The 26,474-nt window shown below is 49.0% G+C and overlaps 1 protein-coding gene across 4 annotated transcripts in view; it reads right to left on the reverse strand.

Annotated features, from left to right (window-relative positions):
• Positions 1-26,474, reverse strand: part of SH3KBP1 (SH3 domain containing kinase binding protein 1) — a 334,027-nt gene that overhangs the window by 25,524 nt on the left and 282,029 nt on the right. For all 4 annotated transcript variants that reach the window (XM_047843683.1, XM_047843682.1, XM_047843684.1 and 1 more), the window contains 2 exons: positions 25,498-25,657; positions 9,149-9,234 (listed from right to left, as the gene is read on the reverse strand). In XM_047843683.1, coding sequence (XP_047699639.1) covers positions 9,149-9,234; positions 25,498-25,657 — 246 coding nt within the window. The remainder of the gene's footprint in view (positions 1-9,148; positions 9,235-25,497; positions 25,658-26,474) is intronic.

The raw sequence follows: 26,474 nt of genomic DNA on the forward strand, positions 1-26,474 counted from the left end.
CTATGAAATGAGACACTATCCATCGCCTCCTGGGAGGCCCAGGAGTCTCCGTGGCCTCCCAAGGTGCAGCGAGCCCTGTCTATAGATCACTGTCCTAGGCTGCTCTTTGCAGCACTGCTCTGGGTGAACTGGGTATGGTAGAATCATACCATGGAATATCACATTGCCGTTAAAAGTCTACGGTTGACCTATGTGACTTATGTGGTGAGATATCAAACATACATTATTTGTTACAAAAAAACACTGTAGACCAGAACAGCGCATACAACGCTCACGTTTGAAAAAGTCCGTCCATCTACCCATTAATGGAAAGACTTCCAAAAGTGTGTACAACAAATTAAGAGTGGTTATCTCAAAGAGAGGCTGAGACACAAAGGTGACTTTCACTTTCTAACTTCCTGCGTTCTTCCCCGCCCCCCTATTTTTAAGTACCTATTCCCTTGCAATTGGGGGTGGGGAGAGCTCTTGAAAATAAAAATACAACCGAGTAGATCATGTATGAAGTGATTTCAGATGCGGCTATGGAAATTTCAGTCAGCTGATCTATGTTATGTGTTCAAGAACTTTCCTCCTTTCTAATAGCAGCAGTCATGGTGAGAACGCAGGTTGAGGCCTCGTTCTTCGCCGCTCTCTGAACCACAGCTACACCACCTACCCCTGAAACAGCGCCTGTTTTGTGTCTGCCACTCCACACCACTAGGTCTCGGTGTTACAACAACCCTCTGAGGCAGGTGGGCATTACTAACCCTGTCAGGAAGAAGAGAGAGGAGCTAGAATCCAAATCCAAGTGTGCCTACCTGAGAACCCATGATTTCTCGGACACACCCCACGCTTTCCTCAGTAACTCTGTGCGATTATCTTATCTCTACATAAGGCTTGACTCTGTGACTCAAACTTATTTGGGATGGCAAACATCCTACCCCCATTTACATTTTCCTGTAAGATCTGGGTGACAAAAATCATGATGCATTTTTAAGAAGTGAATCCTTTTAAAACCTTTATAAAAAGTAATGCCATAACTGTTATGCCCACAATTGTTAATTACTTAAACCTCTACTTGGCCAGCAAATCTTTTATAAGCAAAAATCTTCAGGCCAAAGAAAACCCTAGGTTAGACCTCAGAAAGGGCCAAATTAGCAATTCTAGGTTAAAGGAACAAATAGAATGGAAGGAATTGTGGTAAAGAGACAAAGAATAAGCTATTTTATTCATTCATTTATTTATTTATTTAGAGAGAAAATGCAAGTGGGGGAGGGGCAGAGAGAGAGGAGGAGAGAGAATCCCAAGCAGGCTCCTTGCTGGCTGAGGCGGGGCTCGATCCCACAAACTGGGAGATCATGATCTGAGCCCAAATCAAGAGCTGGACACTTAACCGACTGAGCTACCCAGGTGCCCCAGAAGAACAAGCCATTCAATCTTAGGGACGATTCAGAGGCTACCAAAAGAGCAGTTTTCTTTCTCTACGTCCCAAAATCTCAGCTAAAAGAAATGGAGCCAGAGAGACAAGCCTGTGAGACTGAACGGGGCCCCTTTGATCATTTCCTCCAAGCCCCTGGTTTAAAGATGGAAACGGGATCCACACCTGAAGCTAATGTAATATTGTGTTAACTACACCCAAATAAAAATTAAAAAACAACAACAACAACAACAACCAAAACCTCAGGACCCAAAGGCCAGAGGGCCTGTTGCAATGGAGCGTGCGTTCAGAGGGCACGTTTCCTTTTAGGAAGCAGAGGAACAGGGCGTTTCATCTTATTCAACGGCACCTTACTTAGAGAAAAGAGCTCTCGACACTCATAAAAGAAACATTTTGTGTGTGAAATAACATCCGAATGCCTGGAGTTACACGGAATCTAAAATTAAGCGCCGAGTAAAAAACTCGAAGAGGAAAGAAAAGACCCATCCGAAGCACAGGGATCCTCTTACCATACTGGGAGAGACAGGCGTCCCTCTAGAACTGGAGGCCCCCTTTCTCCAGCCTTGGGGGAGGGAAGAGGAGAGAGGTACAAAGCATTTAAAGCCCTTTTATTTTAAAAAATTCCATGAGTGATTAAAAAAAAAAATCACAAGTAACGGTATCTCTATAAAAAAATTAATCTGCTAATCGTACATTTCTGAGCCAGTGAGTTTTCACCCACGCTTCAACACCTGCCTCTTTCTGCAGTCTTCTGTTTGCCCTCGACATTTCTCCTCTCCCCTGACCCTCTTCTCTGCACATATGTGCTGGATTTGGGATTTTCAGAAGGCGCCCAGGAGGCAGTGCCCACCCATGACAAGGCTATCGCCGGTCTATAAGGTGCCAACAAAAAGAAGGTCAACATTGTGAGTCTCCCAGGAAGCTAAATTTATCCAATTTTTAAACTCAGAGATTATTTCTACCAGGCGATGATGGCATTTGCTTTTTAAAATGTCCTTAATTAGTAAAATAAAAGTCAGCAGTCCCTCGAATTAAAAGCCTTTTCTGTGTGTGTGAGTCTGAATTCCAAAATATGAACAACCTCAGGGAGAGATGACTCAGGCCTGGGGAGGTGGGGAGCGCGGCTGCAGGTCACCGCGAAGCTAAATAAAGAGTCTCCTCCGGCTCTAAATCAGGGCTCCCTGTTCACTGACACCTCATCCTTAGCTTGTCACCACCAGATCCGATTACCCTCTAACAGGACCCACAACCTCACCCCGAAGCACTCATCGCTTTTCTCATTTAATGAATCCAAGGTAGTGGGAGGCCAAGTGGGCTGAGATGTCCACATCATGCCTTAACAAGGACCTATGGTGAAGAGAAGGAGTGTGAGAACTCAACTTTCCTGCTTAATAAGGTGTAGTTTGTCTCTAATGCTTCTAGCATAAGGGGTACTTGAACCTGGTTTTCCGGCAGGTCGCATATCCCTCTGGATATTTACAAGTCGAACGGAAGCCATAACCGGGCTCTGCCAATCTGTGAGCCCACGGCCCGCGGGAGGAGGGCACTGCAGGCCAAATAATTGCCATGTGCAATCCGAGACTGGACGTCACCTGTTCCTTCTTGCTTCCACATTCACTCACAGCACAGAGGCCTCAGTTGAGCACACTGCGGAAGTGGCAAATGTTAGTGTGTGAGTCTCTTTGCTGAGTATAGACTACTTTGGACCCATGGGTGCCCCTCTGCATTTGCATTCTTAAACCTGCAAATAGTCTCAGCATGTCACAAAAGTGGAGACCCTCAAGCATTGGGGTGAAGGAAGGCCGCAGGGGCTCTGAAGATGGAGGAAAGCGACCAAAATACCAGGGCTGTTCATGCTGTCTCTGTGCACAGGTGAGCTTCTGGGGCTGGTCACAGGTCACACAGGTAGCAGCACTGTGACCCTTTCCAAGCCAAGAGTCATTTGAACACGCTTGTTAAACACCCAAACGTCCCTCTGCTCATCTTACCCATCAGTTACTTTCCCTGCTGTGGGCCGATGGCTGTACGTGGCTCAGGCAGGAAGGCACTGCTTGCTCACTCTGTGTTTTAGAATCATTCACACCACAAAACACGTCACTCCCATGAAGTTAAGCCACAATTTATCATCATCCCCCCGCTTTGATTTGTTTAACCTCCACCTGTTTCTATAGCATTCATGAGCCTTCTCCTGGCACTGTGAATGTTTATCGCTTTTGTGTTTATTGGATGTGATGGAGTAAAAGAGGTTTGTGGAATTTAAGAAACAAAGCAGATGAACGCACAGCAGGCAGAGGAGAGAGGGAAACATACCACAAGAGCCTCTTAACAATAGAGAACTGAGGTTTGATGGAGGGAGGTGGGTAGGATGATGGGCTAACTAGGTAATGGGTATTAAGGATGAGCACCGGGTGTTGTATGTAAGTGATGAATCACTGAATTCTACTCCTGAAGCCAACATTGCGCTGTATGTTAACTGAAGTTTAAATTAAAAAAACAGGGAAAAAAAGAGATTTGTGGAACGCCTCAAAACGAAACATGAATGCAGCCAACCCAACAGACCACCAAAGGCCAGGACTGCCCTGATGGGGGCTGAATAGGCACAGGCAAGCGCCTGGGTTTGGGTGTGGCCTTATGTTTATAACTGTGAACATCTGTCAGCAGACATCCTCAGTTTACATCTGGGACTGGACTCTTGGAAGTGCCGAGAAGGACAAGGCTTTGCCATCAGGCCACCTCCTGTAAGACCGTGAAATGATTTTGAAACCCGTGCTGACTGCCAGCTTGACTGCGTTTGCTCAGCGCAAACCTAGGCTGTGAGCCCTAAGAGTCTTAGGTGAGAGGTGGGGAGCACTGCACGGAGATGTCCAGCATACAGCCTCTCCTGAATGAACGGGAGTCAACGCCGAGCATCCCAAAGTGTGGGGAGGACACCGAAACTGCTCAGGGGACTGACTAGGTTCAAGATCCATCCACCCGAAGCTCCAGATGTTTCACCTCCTTGATGTAAAGCACGTGACTCTACTAAGCCCAATCTCTTCTGCTTTTTGTCATCACACTGGAGACGTGCATATTGCTTCTCACATAGCTCTGGTATAAACTGGCGCGCAAGTGTGACCCGTGTCCCTGGATAGGAGCCAGAGCTGCTTTTAACACCTTTGTTGAGGTACCATTTGCATCCCATAGAATTCACCCATGTTAAGCATACAACTTAATTTTTAGGCAGTTTACGGAGTTGTGTAACCATCACCACAATCCAGTTTCAGAACCTTGCCAGCATCCCAAATCAACTAGCACCTAATAGCATTCCCAGGGTGTCAGCAGGGAAGTGCTTCTGCATTCCTTGGTCCAAATGACCCACACGCCAGGAGGCATCCGAGAGGGATTGGAGGACAAGAGGAAGTTGGACTCCTACCTTCCAAACCAGTTCCTCGTCCTGAGTCCATCAGCTTTAAAGCTAGCAACACGTGGCCCCCAAGCGGACTGCGACGTCAAGTGTGTCTGTGGATCGGGCTGAAAAGACGGAGGGGCAAGTCCCAGCTCCCCGATGTGAAGAGGGGGTGACGAGATAGACGTGGGACAAGTGTAATGAGATTCAAACAGAATGGAGAACAATGGTCAACGAAGGCAAGTGACAGAGGAGAAATGAGAAGGGCTGTTTCTAAGTCAATTAGTTGGAACTAGATGGCTTAGTTCCTAGGTTGCTTCCCACCTGGGGGCCCGTTGCTACGTGCTTTAGTGGGAAAGAGACGGAAAATCTCCACAGTACCGCAGTGTAATAATAACTCCTGCCATGCCGTGGGAACTACCACACACGGCATAATAAAAGTAAATGTTAGGGCACTTGACTTCGCGGCCTATAATCTCCCATTCGATCGGAACAGAGACTCTCCCGTCAGCAAGAGAAAAGTGGACAATTTAATTTTCATTTCTATTCATGCACAGGCCTGCATTGGAGCTCATCCACATTTCCTATTATGTTACTTGAAATACGGCCGTGTAGTCTGATACACAATATCTGACTGACATCAACAACTTCGTTTTGGACCAACTGATTTAATTCTAAATTATTATGGGCTGACAGATGCTGGTGGCTGCCCACGCGAGATCTGAAAAAGTCATGTTCTCTAATTCAATATTATAATAATTTAAAATTATAGCTTTATTAAGAGGAAACAGATTTATTTATAGCTAACACTGATGATTTCTAATGCCTTTCAGGGCTGTATTTGGCTATTCACTGCAGCCCACGTTTGGACAGCTTCGATTGTTTGAGTGACTAACAAAACATTCTGGTACCAATAATTTCCTTCTCGATTCAAAGCAACGAACAAATGCTACAAAAGCAGAGCTACAAAGCGGCCCTGAAAGGAGCCGGCCCCTCTGCAATGTCCTCTTCTCCTTGACCGACCCACCTGCAAGAGCATTTGCGCATTTGGGCCTAAAGACATTCTGCTTAAAATCCTCTCCTCCCTTGGCCTCCGGGATGTTGCCAGATGTGCTTTTCCCTTAGATGTGGACGTTGTGCGGGGTTTGGTCTTCAAGCTCTGGGTCCCTCTTCCTCTTTTCTCATGCTAAGGACATCCTCTTCCTGACTTAACTATGCCTTCTCAGCAGACGACAGCATCACTGATAAGCATTTCTATCATTTTGCAGCCCACCAAGTGATTTTGCAGAACTCAGGAGGACAAGGCGAGGAAGCTGGGAGAGATGTTAGTTTTCTTCACAAATAAAGAAGCTGAAGCTCAGAGAGTCTGAAGGAAATCACGGAAGGTTTCCCAGCCCGGAGGCAGCGCTGTGCACTCTGTGTTCCGTCCCCAGGAAGGCCCTAATCTCTACCCACAATCCCGGCTGGCCTCTGCAGCCTCGGCCCTCCCCGGCCTCGGCCCTCCAGCTTCCGCCTCCTCCAGCACCCACATGGGGACGTCCGACCAAATCTCAGAGTTAACACGCTTAAATAAATCCACATTTCCCCCCAAACCGGTTCCTCCTCCGGACGTGCTTATTTCTACCCAAGTCATTTGTCCCCCAACCCTACAACCTCACAGCTGACAAACTATTCTCTCCTCCTCCCTGCTCCCAAATCCAATCTGTTACTGAGGTCTGGCAATAATTCTTTTGCACTGCTGCTTCCACATCTTTGCCTTCTTTCACAATCCTGTTGTGCAGCTCGGCTCGGGCTCTCTTAACTGCCTCCCCCCCAAACTATCAAATAACCTGACTCCTTGACTGCAGTCTTTCCTTCATTGGATTGGTCCCACAGAGCTCCATCAGTTATTATCTAATGGCTTAGACCCGATCATGCCACTTCAGTGTCAACCCACTGCCTACAGATGAAATTACAAATCCATCCCTGTCCAACCGGATCCCGCCCAGACCTCCTTCCCCAGGGCAGCTCCCCCTCCATGCCAGCACAGAGCCTCTAGTGCAGCCAGGCTGATCTGTGCTCGGGTGTCGGCAGTCCCCACGGGATTCCCTGCCTGCCTCTGCCTCTGTCTCAGTGAATTCACCTTCTAGATCCAGATAAGTCTGTCCCCCTCACGGAGCCTGGGCACCAAGGAGCACCCATAACTCTGATCAGCATTACTTTCTACCACTCAGTGGTCAGTCAGACCGTCGGGGTCACCTCACTTTCCATCTGCCGTCCTGGTGGCCCAAACAGACCCAAAGCTGCTGGAAGGCGGGGCTTGTGTGTGAGGGCCTTGGTATCCATTCAGCCTTGCCCTTGAGTAGACACTCAAGTATTTAGTGGCTAATTATGTGGCCACCAACCATGGTTTCTTGCAATGCAAATAATACATGCATTACCTTATGTGCTGGAGGAATCACATTCCTCTGGGATTAAGGTCTTCTTGGTAAAATGAGAGCAAACTAAACCTCAGCATCTCTCTCTGGGCTCCGAAATAGACACAACTTGCGCTCAGCTTCCACGTATGAAGAGCTTTCATAGATCAGCCCACTTCGATCAATTTCCCAACATTTCCAAACTAGCTTGTCAGACTGATAAATCCAAAACTCCTATTTTGGTGATAGCCATCTGAGTCATCGCCAGACCCCAAGAAAACAAGGGCCAAAGGCCAAGGCTCTTCACAAGCAAGGCACAGCCTTGGAGGATGGAGAACACCTCTCTTCCTGTGGGAGGACCCCCACGACCTTCTCCGCCTCTTCACCAACTGGCCATCCTGCCTTAAAATGGGGCCCAAATGCTAAACCACAGGGACAAGACCAGAACTTTTGTCAGGCTCAGTCTGAGGATCCCTTCTCATTCACAGCCAATCGCTGCTCTGCTCTGCCCTTTAACCAGGTCGAAAGCTCCGGCAGGCCAGCATTTCTATTATTACTCCATCCGCCCAAGCTGTCAGAAGCCCTTGGTCATGCCTCCTGACTGGGCTTCTCAAAGGCTCAGGATGGGAAACGGTCTCTGGAGACAGAGCAAGTATTTTTGGTGTTTATGGTCACAAAGACACATCCTACCACCAAGCCTTTCCAAGATCTGACCATAGACCACAAGCCGGCAGTTGCAAAGATGCAACTCTATTAGCAGGTTTGGAAGAAAACAGTACCCCGAAGAGGAGTGACCCCGGGTGATGACAATGCTCACGACAGGCACTCCAGGGCCTCTTACGAGGCCGGCCAAGAGTCACACACTTGTTTCTAAATTGAGCAGCCAATTGAAAAGATGCTGGAAGTCGTCCATGTCAAATCTGTCCCTGAGAGCGGCTGCCAAGGGTTAGGGAAGGGGTGGGGGCAGGAGGGAGGTGGGTGTGGTCATAAAAGGGTGACACGGGGGATCCTGGTAGTGATGGAATATTCTGTATCTTGACTGTATGGTAGATACACAAATCTACACACGTGACAAAACCGCAAAGAACTAAAAACACACAAGCACTAGTAAACCCGCAGAACCCAGGGGACGTGTCAGTGTCAATATCCTGGCTGTGATCTTGCGCTACAGTTTCATTATGATGTTACCCTTGAGAGAAAACGGGTAGAGGGTATGCGGTTGTCTCTGTATTACTTCTTAGGACCGCACAGAAACCTAGAATCATTTCAAAATAAAAGAGTTTAATTAAAAAAGGCAAATTCCAAAATACAGTCCTATTCTGTTGAATACTGTGGCCATGATAGGTGCAAAGACAAAATGTAAAGTTAAAAAAAAAATTAGTCCCTGAATCTAGACTTCTCAAAAGGGCTGTCACCCAAGTCAGACCAATGGTGGCCTCGACCAGCACACATGCGACCTCACACCATCCATGCACGCACGTCCCCAACAGACCCTCCGACTCGATTACCCACAGAGACTCTAGCTACCTTGCCCTCTATCACACAGTGGTACCTCGACCTTTGGAAAACTCACTCGTGTTTTTAACTAAGTGGCCATTATGACACCAAAGCTCATCTGAAATTCAAATTCAAAACATTTAGTGTTGTGACTACAATGAACTCTGCCATTCTGCATTTTCACCCATTTGCCTTTATACACTAAACACATAAACCACCAGAGAGTATGAATAAAAGTGCAAATGCCCACTTTTACAAAAGGTCTCTTCGTCACTTCTTTTCCATCATCGCTTCCCCTTCTTTATAAACCTGGAACATCTAAAACCAGCCGAGGGCTATGAGCCTTCCATTGAAATAGCTGTGTTAGTCCTCAGGCTGCCTGAAGGGGCAAGTCGCACTCCGCAGCTCTTTTACAATTGTGCAAACAGAAGCCAGAACGCTCTCCTTACTCACCAATGTCATTGCTGCGGTCCGAGAGATCCTTGTCCAGGATGCTGGATATCGAACTGCCCACCAAGTCAATCTTTGGACCGTCACCCCTACATTAAAAACACAAGTCCAGGCATTTAATCGTTGGTGTGTGTCCTTGTTGTTTTGTCAGCTTTCTTGCTGCACATGCGTTAAGGAGCATGCCGTGCGCGGGGCAGGTGGCTCTGTCGCCTATGGGGGAGCCAGTGGGAGTCAACGAGCTATCCAAACACATGGGCCTTGGTGAAACCGGCCGACAGACTAGATGCCCACCTCTCCGGCACACATTTTCAGAGGTGGCTATTTTAATAATGACTGTTCAGCAATATACCTTCAGCCACAAACCCTCCTGCTGGTACACAGGGTACAACGTAGGGCCTGCTCCCGCCCCATGGCCAAATAAGCACCAGCAAATGATAACTGGGAGCTTCCCTTTTAAGGAGTAAGGAATTTAGCCAATGCTGCTAGTCAAAGGTCGGCTACTTTTAACCTTGAGAAAAAGGTTTTCTGGCCTGAGGCTGAGGCATCAGCCAAGCTGTTGACAGGCACAGGGGGTTGAGTTAAAGATCTGGCAGCTGCAAGCTGGCAATGGGGCACAGGCCTGTAAAATTAGACAGCCCTTGGGTGGGTGCCCCTGTGCCCATCGGGACACGAGTGACTTCCTTCTGTATCTGGGCTAGGAACAGCCCTTAGGAACAGGAAGACGCCTGTAAGAGGATGAGAGAGATAGCCTACTCGTGCATGAACAGAAGGTTCCTCCAACTTCCTCCAAAAGGGCAGTTCTCTAGACCCTTTCAGGGGGATGAGCCCTGAATGAGATTACCCAAAGTCTGTGATGGCAGTGAAACGGGGAAAGATCCTCACCCATAAAATGAGGGGGAGAAGCCAAGCAGTTGTTCTGGGAAACTAACAGAAATGGGCCATCTCATGGCTCTTGGCAGTCATCATGGCCTGAAGCCAAACCACACGATGAGTAACAGACTTACTCAAGGAGCGCTTGTCAAATACCTATCATGCAGGGGGTGTTGAGAAGGCCAAGCCAGGTGGTTCCTACTCTGGAGGGGCTCACAGTCCAAATGGGAGAAAGAGGCGGACACATGAGCACAGGCCCACATGGCACAGGCTATGTAAGTGACAGGCACACCACAGTCCCGTGAGAAGAAAGGACTGGGTCAGAGCAGGGGACTGCATGGTGGGGCCCACGGCACACAGAGGAGGTGGCATTCCAGCTGGGCCTTGGAGAAAAAAGGAGAGAGAACATATCAGTAAGAGGCAGGATGAAGCAAGGACCCCAGGGTAGGTGGGAGTGTCCAGTGTGGCCAGAGGACCCAGGGCTAAAGCCTGAGGTCCCCAAAGCAGTGAGAGCAGAAAGGTTGGAAAGGGTCATGTTGCTGGGCTGAGTACTAGAGGGTTCTGTTCATCCTGGAGGTAATGGGGGATAGAAGGACCGCTGAGGCAGGGGACCTATAAACCTGGGGGCAAGGATGGGACTTGACAGGGCTGATACCTGGGTTTCTTCACTCAAGAAGGGGCTGTGGTAGTAGCTAGCATTCAGCATGACCCACGTATCCTCGTGATGGTGGAGAAGGCCCAGCAGAAGGAGGTAAGCCCCCGTCAGTTCCCGAACGAACAAGACTGACTCACAACCTCAAGTGTAACCTCAAGCATCCTCAAGGGCAGACCAGCATAGGTATGAACTCCAGGGAAACAAGGCTGAGCCAAGTGGCCTGGCCTCTCCCAAGAGAAAACACAGCTCTAAAACCGTGTGTGTGCATTTTGAGACTTTCTGGGCTTCTCAGGGCTCGGCCGAAGTAAAAGTTCAAGGAGAGCATGGACTACTGTACTTGGAAGGAGGAAGCAGCTTGAGCTGCACAGCACAGCCTTCATTGCCCACCTCAGCCCCACCTCCTAGGACTGTGGGGGCCCCAAGGGCAGGTATCCATAGCAGACCTCCTCTCCATCCCCCCCCCCCCCGCCACCAAAGCTCAGGCCCCACAGGGCACATTCTCTCTGACAGGCCCCAAGCCAACAGGAGTGCTGAGATTGAGGGAATTTTCCTTGTTTTTTTTGAGAGAGAGACAGAGAGCCCTTGAGCAGCAGGGAGGGGCAGAGGGAGAGGAATAGAGAGAGAATCTTAAGCAGGTTCTACGCCCAGCACGGAGCCCAACGTAGGCTGGATCTCACCACCAACCTGGGCCCAAATGAAGACCAACCTGAGCTAAAATCAAGACTCAGATGCTTTAACCAACTAAGCCACCCAGGTGCCCCGAGGAAATTTATTGCAAAACATTTTATTGGCAGGGCCCCAGTGGCTTCTAATTGGAATGTAATCTTCCGAACTAAATGTTTTGGAAATGCAGCATTATTAATAGGAAAGCATTTTCTTCTTTTCTTTAAAGTTCATTTATTTATTTTGAGAAAGAGAGAGTATGTGCACTCAAGGAGGGAGAGAGAGAATCCCAGGCAGGCTCCACTCAGCATGGGGATCACAACCTGAGCGGATATCAAGAGTCAGACGCTTAGCCGGCTGAGCCACCCAGGAGCCCTAGCGGGAAAGCATTTTCATTTGTTAAAGTTCTTAAGGGCTCCTAATCTCACTGCTTCATAGCTATGGAGCCAGAATGATTTGGTGCTGTCACTCTCCAAACTAGCACAACTCAAACCGTACTCAGAGCCAGACACTCCTGTCCTTTTGGGAACAGGCCGAGGACCTAAACCTACGAGAACACATGTTCTGTCCAGGGAGAAAGGTCACACAGGCAACAAAAGTCCAGTTAATTCCACTGGGACTTTTTTTTTTTTTTGCATTAAGGGAAAAGATGGTTTGAGGTGACACACCCTGGCAGGTGGCTGGGGAGAGAATTCGAGGCGGTGTTGGTGGTAGAAGGAACTTTATGCAGCAGTTAATGATCTGTACCTCTGAACAGCTCAGCTCGGCTGCTTCTGAACATGTGGTTTATTCATACATTTTGGGAACTATGAATCTTGAAGCAGCCACTTCCCTCTTTGACAGCTCGAAGCTTCCAGTCGAATGTGAGCCTATGTTGAGGACTGTAGAGAACCCTACTGCTCATTACTGTGCTCGTCTTATCTGGGGCTCTATTACTTTTCTACCTTTATTTTCCCCCTTACTGTCACTCTCAACTATTTTATTCTTGTATATGTATTTTGGACAGTTACCACAAAGCCTTTCGGAAATGATTCAGGGTAAAAAGGAGTAATTTCTAAGAACAGGGTATATATCAATAGCATTTAAAATGATCATCTGCTTCGGGCCAGTTCTGGGAGGCTATGCTAAAGAAATAGTGTGAAACACCCAAGTGGGTTTTGCAGATCAATATGTTTACCGCAGTGTTATTTGTAACAAAGAAAAACTGCAACCTGGCGCTTTCATCAAGAGGGGAACAGGTGAGTAACCTCTATTTGATGGCCATGAAAATTACATTTATAAACCTTTATGACAAGAAGGACAAATACTGATGCTATGATGGCAAAGGACAGAAGCCAGTTACAAATGACCTACCCCTCCATGCGCACATGCGCGCACAGACACACACACACACACACACACACACACACACACCCTTCTTATGTATCAGGAAGAGGGATTATTCCTTTTAAGATTGGAAGATTATTTGCAGTGATTATTCCTGGGTAGTGTAATGGGTGATTTCTAGCACCCAGCTCAGCACCTGGTATACGGCAGGGGCTCAAAAACACTTGTGGAATTAATGAACATCTGCCTTTGTTCTGAAATGGGAATGCATTATGTATTTGCACAATAGATGCAATTTTTCCCCCAACGCTGTATGACATTCAGCATGATCCTAACTATGTAAAACCAATGAAAAACACACCAAATCATACATAGGGAAAAAGATGGGAGAGAAACAGCAGTCGCTGTTAACAGCAGTCGCTGGGGTAAGACTATAGGTCAATTTTCCCTTTTAAGGTTTATGTGTTTTTAAAGTTCACTTTTAATATCAGAGACTCCTACAAGTCAGGCAGCTTATGTTCTCTCTCCTTTCTCCCCAACAGTAATGTCAAGGTAAAAGGTGACATTGCCTGACCCTTGCCTGCAAACTCTCCTTTAAGGACCTCCCTGACCACAGGTGCCCCTGTGATCACCTGTGACCACACCTGGAACTCATCCGGGAACCAGGTGGGGGCCTGTGACGTCACAAATCCGAGACTGAGAGGTCCAAGGCATGACACACCACCTGAAGAAAGAGGAGCCACCAGCCGTGAGCGACCTGTCCCCAGATGTTAATGCGCCAGCTGTATTCGGACAGGAAGCTTAGGATCCCCTCATCTCTCTGAGCCCCGGTCGTGCATGCCAAGAGCCAGACACAGGCTTTCGGCTGAAATTATCTTCTATACAGGGCCAGAAGCAAGCCTATTTTGAAAACACAGTAGGTGTCGTTTAAAAAAGGTTCTGCTCCTTCCAAGTAGGGAAGCTGCAGCTGGTGTTTTGACAGTGTTCAGACTGTGGGTGTGGAAGCGTTTTACAATGTCTATTTGTAAATGCTTTTCACTGTATTTATAGACTCTTACAACAATGCTAATGAATTTCAGTTCTGAAAAATACCAGGATTTCTGAAATTCTCCAAAGCACATGTTTGGAGTGGCTGATGCCCAATGAGGCCACAGCCCTTGATGGTCTCTGTTCTCCAGTCCGCCCAACACATGGGTACCATTTTGGCAAAAAGGATGCAACGAAATGCAACAAAAAAAGAAACATCCAATCCTTTTGGAATTTACTAGCTCCTGAGAGGATTTATGTATGGTGAGCTTCTATGCCCACAGCTGCTGAATAAAAGGAGAAAATAAAAGAAAGCAAGCATATCACCCTATGTCCAAAGATACCAGAGCAAGGCTGCCCTTACTCATTTCTGATTTTTAAATCCAAATGATGCTACTGTCTTGTATTTTTCTGAGCAATTTTGGGTAGGGACACTTGAAACACGAGACCTGGATAGGTAACTGGCAGGGAAGTCTCCTTGCTTTCCTGGACAGGGAGCCTAAATTGCAGACAATGGGTTGACTAGCTCAAGGACACCCACAGGCCTAAGTGGAACCCATGATCCCACAGAGGCAGCAGCAGCAGCTACTGCATACTGACGGCCTGTCACAAGCCAGTCACTAGGGTCAGCTCCTTCCATCCGTATTCAATTGTCACAACCACCCCTGGAAAGATCTGCTCGGCATGGTAGACAGGGAGCCCCCTCTGGTGAAGGGCTGGATGCCCCTGCCGCTGGGGGCGCCGTTGGCCCCTCCGGGGACCACCTCAGTTGCTGAGCGCCTCCTTGGCCAAGGCACATCCTTTTCAGGGCGGCCCACGCTCCACAGTATAAAAACCTTGCCCAGTTCAGCCCAACACAGACAACTCTGAGGAGCCACCTCAGCCCCTCCCCGTGGAGTCGGCCGAGGCTTTCGCGAGCCAGTATCACAACTCAACTTCTCCCTCTGCCCAACGCTGCTTCTTTCCCCCTTCCATGGGCACTGACCCCAAAAACATAGCTCGCATACTAAGCGCTGCCTCAGGCCTACTTCCTGGAGAACCCCACCTGTGATGCCCTTTATTTTCATCATATAGATCAGGAAACTGAGGCTCAGTGACATTAAGTCACTTGCTAACAACAGGTCATAAAAGTAGTAGGATACCAGGGTCTGGATTTGAACCCAGTAACTTTGACTCCAGAGCCCAAGCTCTCGACCACTTCTCAAAGCTGCTTCACGCCGCCTCCTGGTCACGGGGACAGTGAGTCACTGAGGATGCCGGGCGGCCTGCGTCATCACTGCTCACCGCCAGAGCCGAGTAAATCGCCTTTGCTCCCAAGTTAAAAAAGTACTACTAATAAACAACAATCACATACCAACCAGCCCAGGTGCCTGCTCTTCCCACTCAGACCCAAGACAAGAGAAGGGGCGCGTACAGTCGGAAAAGTGGAAGATGTGCCACGTGCATCCCTTGAGAACAGGAGCTCGGCCAGTGGCATGGCCCAATTCAGCCCAAGGTGGGACAGTTAAGCCAAGACATGTGGCCTGGAAAAGGTGTTGAAGTGCAGAGGAAGCCGAGGCGAGCAAACCAGTAAATACAGAAATGAACAGCAGCAATCAAACGCCACCCAAAAGAACCACAACCCTTTAGGAGGTGAGGGGGGACGAAGGGGAAAAGAGTGACTCCGTAGATTCCTACTGAACAAAAGATCCCAAGTCCAGGTGAGGACTCTTTTTTGGCAGACCTCCTGCCCACTCTCAGAAGCCTCTATTCCCATAATGTAAATGTTTGGGCTTTACCTAAAATTTGTTATGGGGTGGGGGGAAGAAAAAAAGCTGAGAAGGAAAGGAAAGGAAAGGAAAAGAAATAGAAATGGTTTCCCGTGCTCATGCTCAGGAAACCAAGGCGCAACCCTGCAAATCCTCTATTTTTTTCCAGCTTTCATCCCACTCCGGAGGTGTCAACACATATGGACGACAGCAGATGTCAACGTGAAGATCCTAGAGAAATGACGTGAGTTACCCTCTCTTCTTTCTTGTTCCCACTCTGCTATGTTTTATTGCCCCTTCTAATGTAAAACTACCCCATCTGATTGTATACCTGCCTTGTCCTGGTCCCAGTATGCAGCAAGAAAGCGAGGCCGAAGGAAGTGAATGCTCCCTGCCTGCTTTCCTGCCTGCCTGCTCGTAACATTGCACACTCAGGCTCTGACCACTGAAACTGGTCAAGGGTCTTTGCTCCAAGGATGGGACTTAATGTGCCCAAGGCCATGTGGCTAATTAGTAGCAGAAGTGAAACCAGATGGAAGCTTCCTGATGCCCAGTCCACCCTATCTTGGCCCACCACACCTGGGATGACGATAATCAAAATGAGTACCCACATTCACATGCTTTATGCTTCTAGAGAATTTTTCCTCTCTCAAATAAGCAACTATAAGAAGACTCCACCCATCTGTGAAGGCAGCAGGTGGGAAGCCGGTCCTTCAGAAGAGCTCTGCCCTGGGATGTCACCGCCCAGGGAGGTAAAATCCTTCGGTCAGTAAAGGACAAAATTGTAACAGCGGTGAGTCCAGGTTCCTTTGCTTGCCAGCAGGAGGGCAGGAGAAGTCTCCTTCCTTTTCCTGAGAAATAAGGGTCCAAAGGTGCTGCTGGTATCTGTGGAGTCCCTACATACCCACCTGGTGGCCAAAAACGTCCTAGGGATCGCAGGTACTTTTGACGGAGAACTTCCCACTTAACTGTGGCCAAACGAGGCCAGGGGAGAAAGAAGCTGGAACCAGAGTTTTCCTGGCAGCTGTCCCTTGTACCGCATCCTTGTTTGGATGAGCACAAACAAGCTTGGCTATTTATAGCTGGTGAAGACACGGTGGAAGGTGATGGGACACTGCCCACTCAATTCCCCTCCAAATTTCTGTTCTTTGTGCAGACTCTGCGAGCGTGTGTGGGAAGAGGCCTCTCTCCAAAGCCCATCCAGGGCACAAACCCACAACCCCCTAAGACAAAAGGAGGTGGACATCACACCCCTCATCTGCAAACCCACAGTTGGGCATCTCAGAGGGGCAAGGGGCTTTAAAGATGCCAAGAAGAGGGGGCAGTCATCATCATGCAATTCTGAGAAAAGTTTGTGAGGTGCCATTTGAGAAAATGTTCAAAGAAAGAGTCCGTGGAAAAAGCGTTGTATGACCCAACTAGCACCGTGCACGTGTGAGGTGTTTAGTCCCCCACTGGTCCCTTGCCTGGTTCGGACCATCCCTGGCAGGATAATCGGTGTGCCTCAGTCTGGGCTGGGGCTAAACCCTGTCACTACTGTTGGTTCTCGCTGCAGGAAATAAAATTCATTCTAGGGGCGGCTGGAAGAAGAGAGAAGGGTATTTACACAAATGAAATGAGGTCAGCAAACAATGCAGACATCCCTGCAAGGTGACAAGGTATTTTCCCCTGTGCCCTGTGGGGTTGCTATGCTCCAGAAATGAACTTCCCTCCCTCAGTCACGGCCTTCCGTGAGCCCTGACTTCCTCTGAATCTCTAGCTGCTTCTGAGGGAGGTGCTTCAAGCTTCCACCCCCTAAAGGTCTCCTGACGTGCTGTCTCAGAGTGTCCGTGTTTCCCCACTCCCTCAGGGCTACAGTGCATGGCATGCTTCTCGCCATGTGGAAACCCCTCTCCCAGCGAGGTCACCACTGAGCAACCGCATGGCAGGAAAAGAAGCATGCGTGGATTTGCCGAGTGCCTCTCAGGTGCCAGGCAGAGGGTCGGGGGCTTGAGGTGCAGCAGCTGGTTTCAATCAGCACACCCGAGCAAGGCAGGCCTCAATCCACCATTCTGCAGAGGCAGAAGCAGAGACTCGGGGAGGTGCACACCTTGCCCAAGGTCACCGGCTGAGGAAGGAGAGGGCTGGGGTTTTGGCCCTGGTGTACCTGGCTCCAAAGCAATAGGTGGGCAGGAACCATCATGTCTGGCCTGGTTACCACAGTTTACTACCCAGAACAGGGCTGGGCCCAAACATAAGCGCGCGTGCATGTGCGTGCACACACACACACACACACACACACACACACACACACTCCTCTCTCATCACTGTGCCCATCTGTAAGCCCCCATTTTCCATCTTTTTTCCAAGTTTCTCACAAGACAAGCCTACACAAGCTTGGCCACCTGCCCATTCTCTCCAATTCATGCCAAGCCTGTCTCTAGCCACCAACCATTGCATAGAACTCCTGGACTGGGATCACCAAGGGCCAATACTAGTGACCAAAGCCTGTGGATGGCCTTCAGCCTCCCTGGTGCACACTGTGGTGGGGTTCTCGGAGCATGTTCAGCAAACCAGCGGCGGCAGGAGTAGCACTGGGAGCTTGCTCGAAATGCAAGTTCTCAGGCCTTCCCACAGATCCAGTGAGTTAGAAACTCCGGGGAGCAGCAATGTATGTGGTAATCAGTTTCCCACCAATCTGTAGTTGTTCCACATTCCTTTCTTCTGGCTTCCTTGACATCATACCCCATCCACCCTTTCTGATGGCACCTAGTCCTTCCTCTACCCTATAAATAACAATTTCTCCCACTGCTGGCTCCACTCTCTCCTCTTCTCTAATCTCCCGGAGGGATCATAGCCATTCCATGCTTGGAATTACCATCCATGAGCCAGTGACACCCACCTCTGTAACGTCTAGCCAAGATCTCTCTCCCGAATTCTCCAGAGACATGGCTGGTTCCTGATTTGGGGAAAAGAAGGGAAACGCTCCAACACTACATGATGCACCACTAGGACTCTTTGAAAAGACCTCTCAAACACTCGAGTAATCCAAAGTCCAAATGAGGGCCTAAACACCCAAGTGCACAATTTACGTGCCTGCTCGGGGAGCATTTGCACACACCAGCGATCTTTCTCTTCCTCTTGTTTGATTAATTGACTGATTGGTTTATACCTTGTAAGAGCAAAGAGGTCTTTTTAAATGCTTCCTTGTGGTAGGCATGGGGGCCAGACCCCTCACAGAGTGATCAGGACCTGGAAGCTGATTTCCTGTTCATCTGTAACCCCAGGGGCTTGAGCAGCCGGGCTGCCTGTGTAAATCTAAAGAAAAAGGAACTTCCATGTGGGTAAATTGGTCTCAAGAGAGACATCTGCCCTTCCCTAAGCACTGAGTTGATGTTTGGGATATAAATGTTTACTTAATCTTTGCCTCAAGCTCAAATGTCTCAGAGCTCCACGGCGTCTTATCTCCCAGTGTTCCTGTGAAATCCAGGCCCCATCTTCATTACAAGTAGAAACCTTGCAATTCCACTGCCGTCCCCACTGGAACCGGTGTTTCATCTTCATAGTAGGGCCTCCAGCCTTTCACAGGAAAAGTACCTCATGGGTTTACATTTAAAGCAACAGCCATCTCCGGGCGGCACAGGTCTGGGAAGTCACCGGGTCTCCTGCCCACAGCCTGGTGTCCAAGACCCAGATGCCCACCTTCTCACTGAGATCCCTCCTCCGACACAGGCTTCCACATCTGAAGTCAGGTGTGCCCTGCGGGAGGCGTGAGCCACGGTACCAACTCCCCCACATCTGAGGTCTCCTCTCTGAATGGCTTGCTACCAGCCTGACCGTGGAATCTTTCTTATCACTGAATGTCTTCAACTGCCAGAACACACTAACATCCATGGGGGAGGGCACTGGCTTCTAGAACATCAGCCTCCCCTCACTTTGGCTCTTGCCATCTTCCTGAGCCTATGACAGCCACGTGGGCAATCCATCCCCAATGCCAGCCCCTCCTTCCCCCGGTCCCTTCAGTTCTTATGACCTTCATTCATCTTCAGTCACCCAGATTCACGGCCCCTCTCTCTGTGGATAAGTTCATCTTCAGACCTACTCCACCTGTGAAGTGATGAGCACACGCCTCCCCTCTCTGACCAGCATCTGCCATTCTCCTGGCCATCGGTTCTTCTCTATGCTTGCTCACCTCACCTCCTCCTTATGCCTTTCAGCTTCACTTCCTTCCTCTGCACCCCGGGCCCTCTGTCTATCACTCACGGCCCCTGGAACACCGGCCTCGCTGTCCCCGCCCTGCCAGTCACCTGCCCCGTCTACGTGGAGAGCACGCGCTGCTCTGTGCTGGATGTGCTGTAGCAGACAACGGGCAGGATTCCCCTGCAACTCAGAACAAAGGTCCTGCTCCAGCTTCCCCGCTCTTTGGGAAGAAAATGAAAAAATACCACAAATTAGGGTATCTATGTTTGCAAGGATTAACAAACCTGTTCTAGCCTGCTTCTACCTCTTTCCCTGTTGGGTTTATTTACTTTTGAAGGCACACACCTGCCCTGCCCCTCAGGTTTCTGGCGTGCTGCCTCTGCTGCACAGAATAATCACTTGAGCTCAGAGCAACCTGCTTTTCTCCAGCATTTCCTTGGATTTGTCCTGTATTTTCTTTTGGACCCTTCTCCCAAGTTCCAGCACCTCCTTTCACAGAGGTTTCTGAACCCACATTTGGTACATCGGTAATACATGTTACGGGACATACAGCGTGACAGGTTCGTGTGTATGTGCACACACACATACAAAAAGGTTTGGGTATATTCCGTCAACTGAAATCTTTTTATGATCAAATATCAAAACAAGTGAGTAGGCTCTATACTCTTGAGCTTCCGTTTTCTCAAGTGTGAAAATGTGGCAGACAGAATGTTCGTTGCCCACCGCCCCCCACCTTAGATACGTGGTGGGCTGGGTAAGACCAGCAGACTCTGTCTTCGCACACTGTGAAATAATAACGAAGGCACCCCCGAGGCATAGACTTTCAAACAAAGGAGGCACTTAGGGCCTAGTAGAATCTCTTATCATTCAATTTTTAAATCAACTCTGATACTAAATTTTATTTTTTGGGAAAAAGTCTTTTTTTTTCCCCCTGTTAAAATTCCATCTTCACTTACTTCCCGGAAATTGGAAGAGTATTCTTACCAATGGGTAAGTACATTAATGGCATGCTTCCACTTGCTCAGACTGGACACAAAACTGTGCCCGGGTGTCATTCTAGTTCTCCTAGATGTGATTCCCAGAAACTGATCTATAGCTGAGCCCCAGCAACAATGAGATCCCGAACAGCGCCTTGCACGCAGGGGCCCCTCAATACATTGCTGTTACGCGAATGTATCTAAAAATGACTCCCCTCTTCCTAAACTTATGTATTCCTTTATCCTGAAAGATACTACTTCCTGTTTAAATGGAAAGAAACCAATCTCTTCTGGAAGCCACATTTGGCAGCAAGCTTTCTGGCTGGTGAGAGCAAGTGTGAGCCCAGACACTCCAGCGAGAGGGGCAATGCCTAGCTCCCTATGAGGATGGCAAATGATGACTGTGTGTCCGTGTGTTCACCTTTCTGTCCATCCATGTAGTCAGGGAAATCCTAGAGAGGATTTGGTTTTACACAGCAGACAGTGCCTTTTCTCCAGAGGATCACTGACACAAAACAGTGTGAACGGTGTTGACATTCCTACCTCAACTAATTGGGCAGAACAAAACAAGTTCATAAACCAATATACGGGTTGGTTGTCCAATGTACCTGCTTAGCAAAAAATATGAAGTGCATGAGGATTGAGAGACAATAAGCCTTTCTTTGATCTTCTTAAATTGCTTAAAGCTGAAATCCATGGCACACTGGGTGACTCAGAACATGAGACACACACACCACAGAGCTTGCACAGGGCCTGGGAAGGATGATGGGAGAGGCAAAAGTGAACAAAATGTAAGCACTGGCACATCCCTCCCTTTGTGGGAACCGTGGCATTCAACAAGTGTGTTAAATGAGCCACTACCATATGCTCAACCCTGTAAAGCATGTGGAGATGACAAAACACACTCTTGATCTGCTTTAAATCTGGTAAAGGAGTCCGCGGGTGTGAGCATCCCAAGTGCACAGCATGGGGCCCCACACTAGGCGAAACATGGGGTGTCAGGCATTTGGGAGACAGAGCAATCACAAGAAATAAGGGAAGGCTTCCAGAAGCTGGGTGTGCTAACTGGGCTCTGAATTCGGTGAGCGTTAACAGGTGCATGAGAGGTAGCCAGGAAAGGGTAGGGAACTGTCAAAAACGTGGGAGAATCTAGACGAGGGATTCTCACAGGGTGAATGAATGTGGGCCAGAAGCTTTCAGATTACGACCTGGGAGCTTGTTGAAAATGTAAATTCCCAGGCCCACCCCAGACCTACCAAGTCAGCGACCATGGGGGTGGGGCCCAGTGATCTGTTGGAACAAGGTCTCCAGGTGACTCTGACCCACGCTCAAATTTGAGAATCACCAAGTTAGGGCAGGCACTGTCCTCCCTTCAACTGGCTGAGCAAGAGGCCAAAGCAGGTACTGGCTCCCCAAACGTTCCCAGCCTTGCCTCGATCTGCCATTTCCTAGGACTGTCAGGCAGGAAGCCAGGGGCTCTCCTCCCTTGTCCTCTTTCTGCAAACCCAGTGCCCTGGGGGCTGGGCCACCACAGGGTGAGTGGGAGGTCGCAGATGTGAACAGTTACATTTCCCACTGGCTTCTGTACGGAGCCCTCCTCACGCACCTTCCCTGGCGATCCGTACTTCTAATGGACAAGCAGAAGACGCGCGAGCTGGAGGCAGAGAAGAGCGAGGGAGAGGCAAGAAGCGAAGGGGGCTTCTGTGAGCCCAGAAGGTCAGCAGTTATAATTTGCTTCTCCCTTGCATTCAGGTCCACGGGGGAACTAACAGGACCAGGTCTAATTGATGGCTCACAAAGTCTGCACCTATCCCACAATGAGACGGGTGACGGCAACCTTCCAAGGCAAAGAAGCCATTGGAATTGTCCTTCTCTTCAGATCAGATCATGAGAGAGAACAGCAAGAATATTATGGAAATTGTTACTGACCTCAGGGAAATGTGTATAGTCCCTGGCAGACTAAGAGAGTTTGGCAGAACGTGCCCTCTTTTTCCCTTTCACCCGCCACAAAGCGATGTACAACCTTTGCTCTCCATTCCCTGTTTGCATAGCCTGTATTCTCTTCAGAAGCACTTAGGTTTACATAACATTTTTCTTCTGGAGTGCTGGCTTCTGGGCCAACCATGCTACTGAAGAGGCCCAAGCTAAGGTCACTGAGGCTGTCAAGTGGCCCCGTTGTGCACATGTGCAAACAGCCTTCTATCAGTCAGGAGAAGAGGGCACAACAGGTAAGGCCTGACCAACTCAATGGTGGCCCTGGTCTCATCGGTTCCCCCACGGGCCACCCTATAGTGGCAGTTGTTTGGACCTTGGGAGATGCCTGCCGAACAACACAGGGGAAGCAGCTGCCACTCCGAGAGGCTCACCCGCACTGAGATGACCGCTGTGTGTTCAGCTGGGCAGCCCGGCCTCCCACAGGTGCGCTTACGTGCATCCACCATGGCTGGCAGGGATTCTGACATTTCTCAACCACTCACGTGGCTACCCGCCTCTGTATTGGGGCAATATATTGTTGTTCATATTAAGAGTAAATGAGTCATGCTACCACATGGATGAACCTTGGGGCCATCAGGCTAAGTGAAATAAGCCAGTCACAGAAAGACAAATGCTCTAGGATTCCACTTACATGAGGCATCTAGAGGAGTCAAATTCACAGAGATAGAAAATACAGTTGACTCTTGAACAACACTGGTTTAAACTGGGTGGAGCCACTTACACGTGGGTTTTTTTTTTCAATGAATGCAGGCCAGTACTATGAATGTATTTTCTCTTCCTTATGATTTACTTAATGTTTTCTTTTCTCTAGCTTATTTTATTATAAGAATAAAGTCTATAATACAAAACATATAAACTATGTGTTAATTGACTCTTTACATTATTGGTAAAGCTTCCGGTCAACAGTAGGCTACTAGTGGTTATGTTTTTATAGAGTCAAAAATTATACTTTTCAACTACATGGGGGTTAGTGCCCCTACCCTGTGTGTTCAAAGGTCTACTGTACAATGGTGGTCGGCAGGGGCTGGGGGAGGAGGAAGGGGAGTTAGCATTTAATGGGTCCAGAGTTTCAGTTTGGTAAGATGAAAAGAGGTCTACGAATGGATGATAGTGGTTGCACAACAATGTGTTGTCCTTAATGTCACAAATGGTTATGACGGTAAATTTTATGTTATGTGTATTTACCACAATTAAAAAATTTTTTACTAAGAAGTAAATGAGCGGGGTGCCTGGGTGGCTCAGTCGGTTAAGCACCCGACTTCGGCTCAGGTCATGACTTCGCAGTTCGTGAGTTCGAGCCCCGCGTCAGGCTCTGTGCTGACAGCTCAGGGCCTGGGGCCTGCTTCTAATTCTGTGTGTGTCTCTCTCTCTGCCTCTCTGCCTGCCCCTCTCTCTCTCTCTCTCTCTCTCAAAAATAAATAAACATTAAAAATTTAAAGAAGGTAAATTAGCTGTTCTTGTGTCAGTGCATTTATACACCCAGCTCGACATGCAATAATAAGAATGACAACAAGGGCCACTTGGCTGGCTCAATCAGCGGAGTGTGTGACTCTTGATCTCCGGGTTGTCAGTTTGAGTCCCATGTTGGGTAAAGAGATGACTTAATAAAACCTTAAAAAAATAAGCATGACAATGAAACTAACACTGAGATACAAGGATGGGGCCACACACTTGGAAATTATCTTGGTCCATCCTTTTGGGTGTATCCCATTATCCTCCTCAATTTACAGATGGAAAAGTGAGGTGAGCGGGGCAGTGACATGCTGAGGCTCACATGCCTATGAGGTGAGGTGAGATGCAAACCTGGAGGCCTGCATGACTCCAAGGCAAGGGCGCTGAGGCCCCACGTGGCTCTCACCATGCAAACTTAACTCAAAAGAACAAAACCTATGTGCTGACAGGTAAGACCTCCAGGCCGCGAGCTTGCTCAGGTATAGGACACCAACACATAAAATACACATGTAACAGTGGAAAGTTCCGGCAACTAACTTGTGCAGAGAACACGACGCTTCTTTGCTCTGTGGTGAGCATCTCAGGTCTGGAAGAACAAAGTCCAACTGTGACTCCTCATCACTGACATGTGCGTCCCACCAGCCAGTGAACAAATTTGAGTTGTGCCAGGCATATCTCAGAACTCAGGCCTGAACGACGCGTGTGCCTTGCCTTTGATGGTCTCATAGTTTGGAGACACGTACACTAAGACAATATTTGCCAGGCCGGGTCCTTGGTTCCACAAAAGGGCTGTGCAGTCAAGGGCAGAGGGAGCCTGGGGATGTGGAAAGAGGCACCAGAGAGCAGGGAGAGGGTCAGGGGATGGAGCCCCCAGTGAGATATGCATACCTGAGGCCAGCGGGACATCCAGTCTGAAGGGCAGCTGGCTTGCTCTAAAGAAGCACAGGGAAGGGGCACCTGGGTGGCTCAGTCAGTTAAGCATCCGACTCTTGATTTCAACTCAGGTCATGATCTCATGATTTGTGAGTTCGAGCCCCATGCCTGGGATATTCTCTCTCTCTCTCTCTCTCTCTCTCTCTCTCTCTCTCTCTCTGCCTCTCCCCTGCTCGTTCTCTCTCTCTCTCAAAATGAATAACAAAACTAAAACAAAAATCTCTCTAAAAAAAGAAAAGAATAACAGGGAAAAAACCCTGCATTTGAGCAGGGCCTGCCTGCCGGATACCTGATTCCCCACCTTCGAACCCTAAAACCCACGCTGTGCGTCCCGGCCTCACAGCCACTGCTGCCCAAGCACAGGAGCAAGGACAGAAGTAGCCGGAGTTTGCAGACGGCTTTGCTACAGGGTGCGCAGCTTTATCCCCCCTCCCTCAGCTGGCCACACTCATGGCCCCTCTCCTGGGTCCCGCCGCCAACCCTCACCCGCCCCCTCACCCGCCCCCAGCGGCAAGAGCGGAGCAGTACCTGCTGTGGGTCAGGGGACCCACTGGTCGTTCAGGTCTCCTGGGGGGCAGCGCACCCGGTCTGCTGAGAGAATTGGTCTTGGGTGGCCGGGGCTTTTTTGGCGGGATGGCAGGAACGGAAGGCTTCTGTAAATCCAGTTTTGGCTCTCTCTCTGGTCTTTCTTTAAGTCATCGTTTAAAAAGCATAAAGAAGACAGAGAGACCTAGTGTAAGTGACAGTACATAGGGGCAGATTGTGCGTTTCCCTCTCTAAAAAAAAAAAAAAAAACAACCACCGATGCTCCTTGTGAAGGTAGAAGGTGAAAGAGCATCTTTTAAAATTTTTTAAATTTATTTACTTATTCTTAGAGCATCATTTATTCTCTGTCATGTGAGAAAAAGCCCCGTGCAGCTGCAGCCCACAGATCGCCTTTGCTCACGCTGGCCTCTGCCTGGAGGGCCCTTCTGGCCACTGCCCACCCGCGGTGAGGTCCTACTCATCCTTCCGCAGGCCCACTCATCAGGCCTGGGCTCCCTTCTTGGCAGCAGAACCCACCCTCAGAGGCAGACTTCCCTGCTCCCTCACCTGAACCCAGCAAGGCAGACTGCTCAGCAAATGGTTGGTGAGTTTGGTAAAACTCAGGACCTGCTGGGTGTGGGGAGGGAAGAGGCCCGACGCCTCTCAGGTCAGTCTATGTAAAGGACCATGAGCCAATAAAACGGGGGGCATTTCCAGGAACAAGGAACTAATTCCGGATCCTTTTTGTGCACGGTTCAAACTTGGAAGGTAAACTGGGGTTTTACAGAGGGTTTTTGGAGTCAAAGCTACTAAAATGAAGTTAAAGTCAGATGTGACGGCCAAGTGAGCGCAGCATGACGGACGAGCTTCGTGTCTCCAGTTAGCCTTGCCCTGTGTGTGGTGTAAAAAGCACGCATCCGGGTGCCTGGGCAGCTCAGTCATTAAGCATATGACTTTGGCTCAGGTCACGATCTCACGGT

This window comes from Prionailurus viverrinus, chromosome X, assembly GCF_022837055.1.
Source record: "Prionailurus viverrinus isolate Anna chromosome X, UM_Priviv_1.0, whole genome shotgun sequence".
Classification (NCBI taxonomy): Eukaryota; Metazoa; Chordata; class Mammalia; order Carnivora; family Felidae; genus Prionailurus; species Prionailurus viverrinus.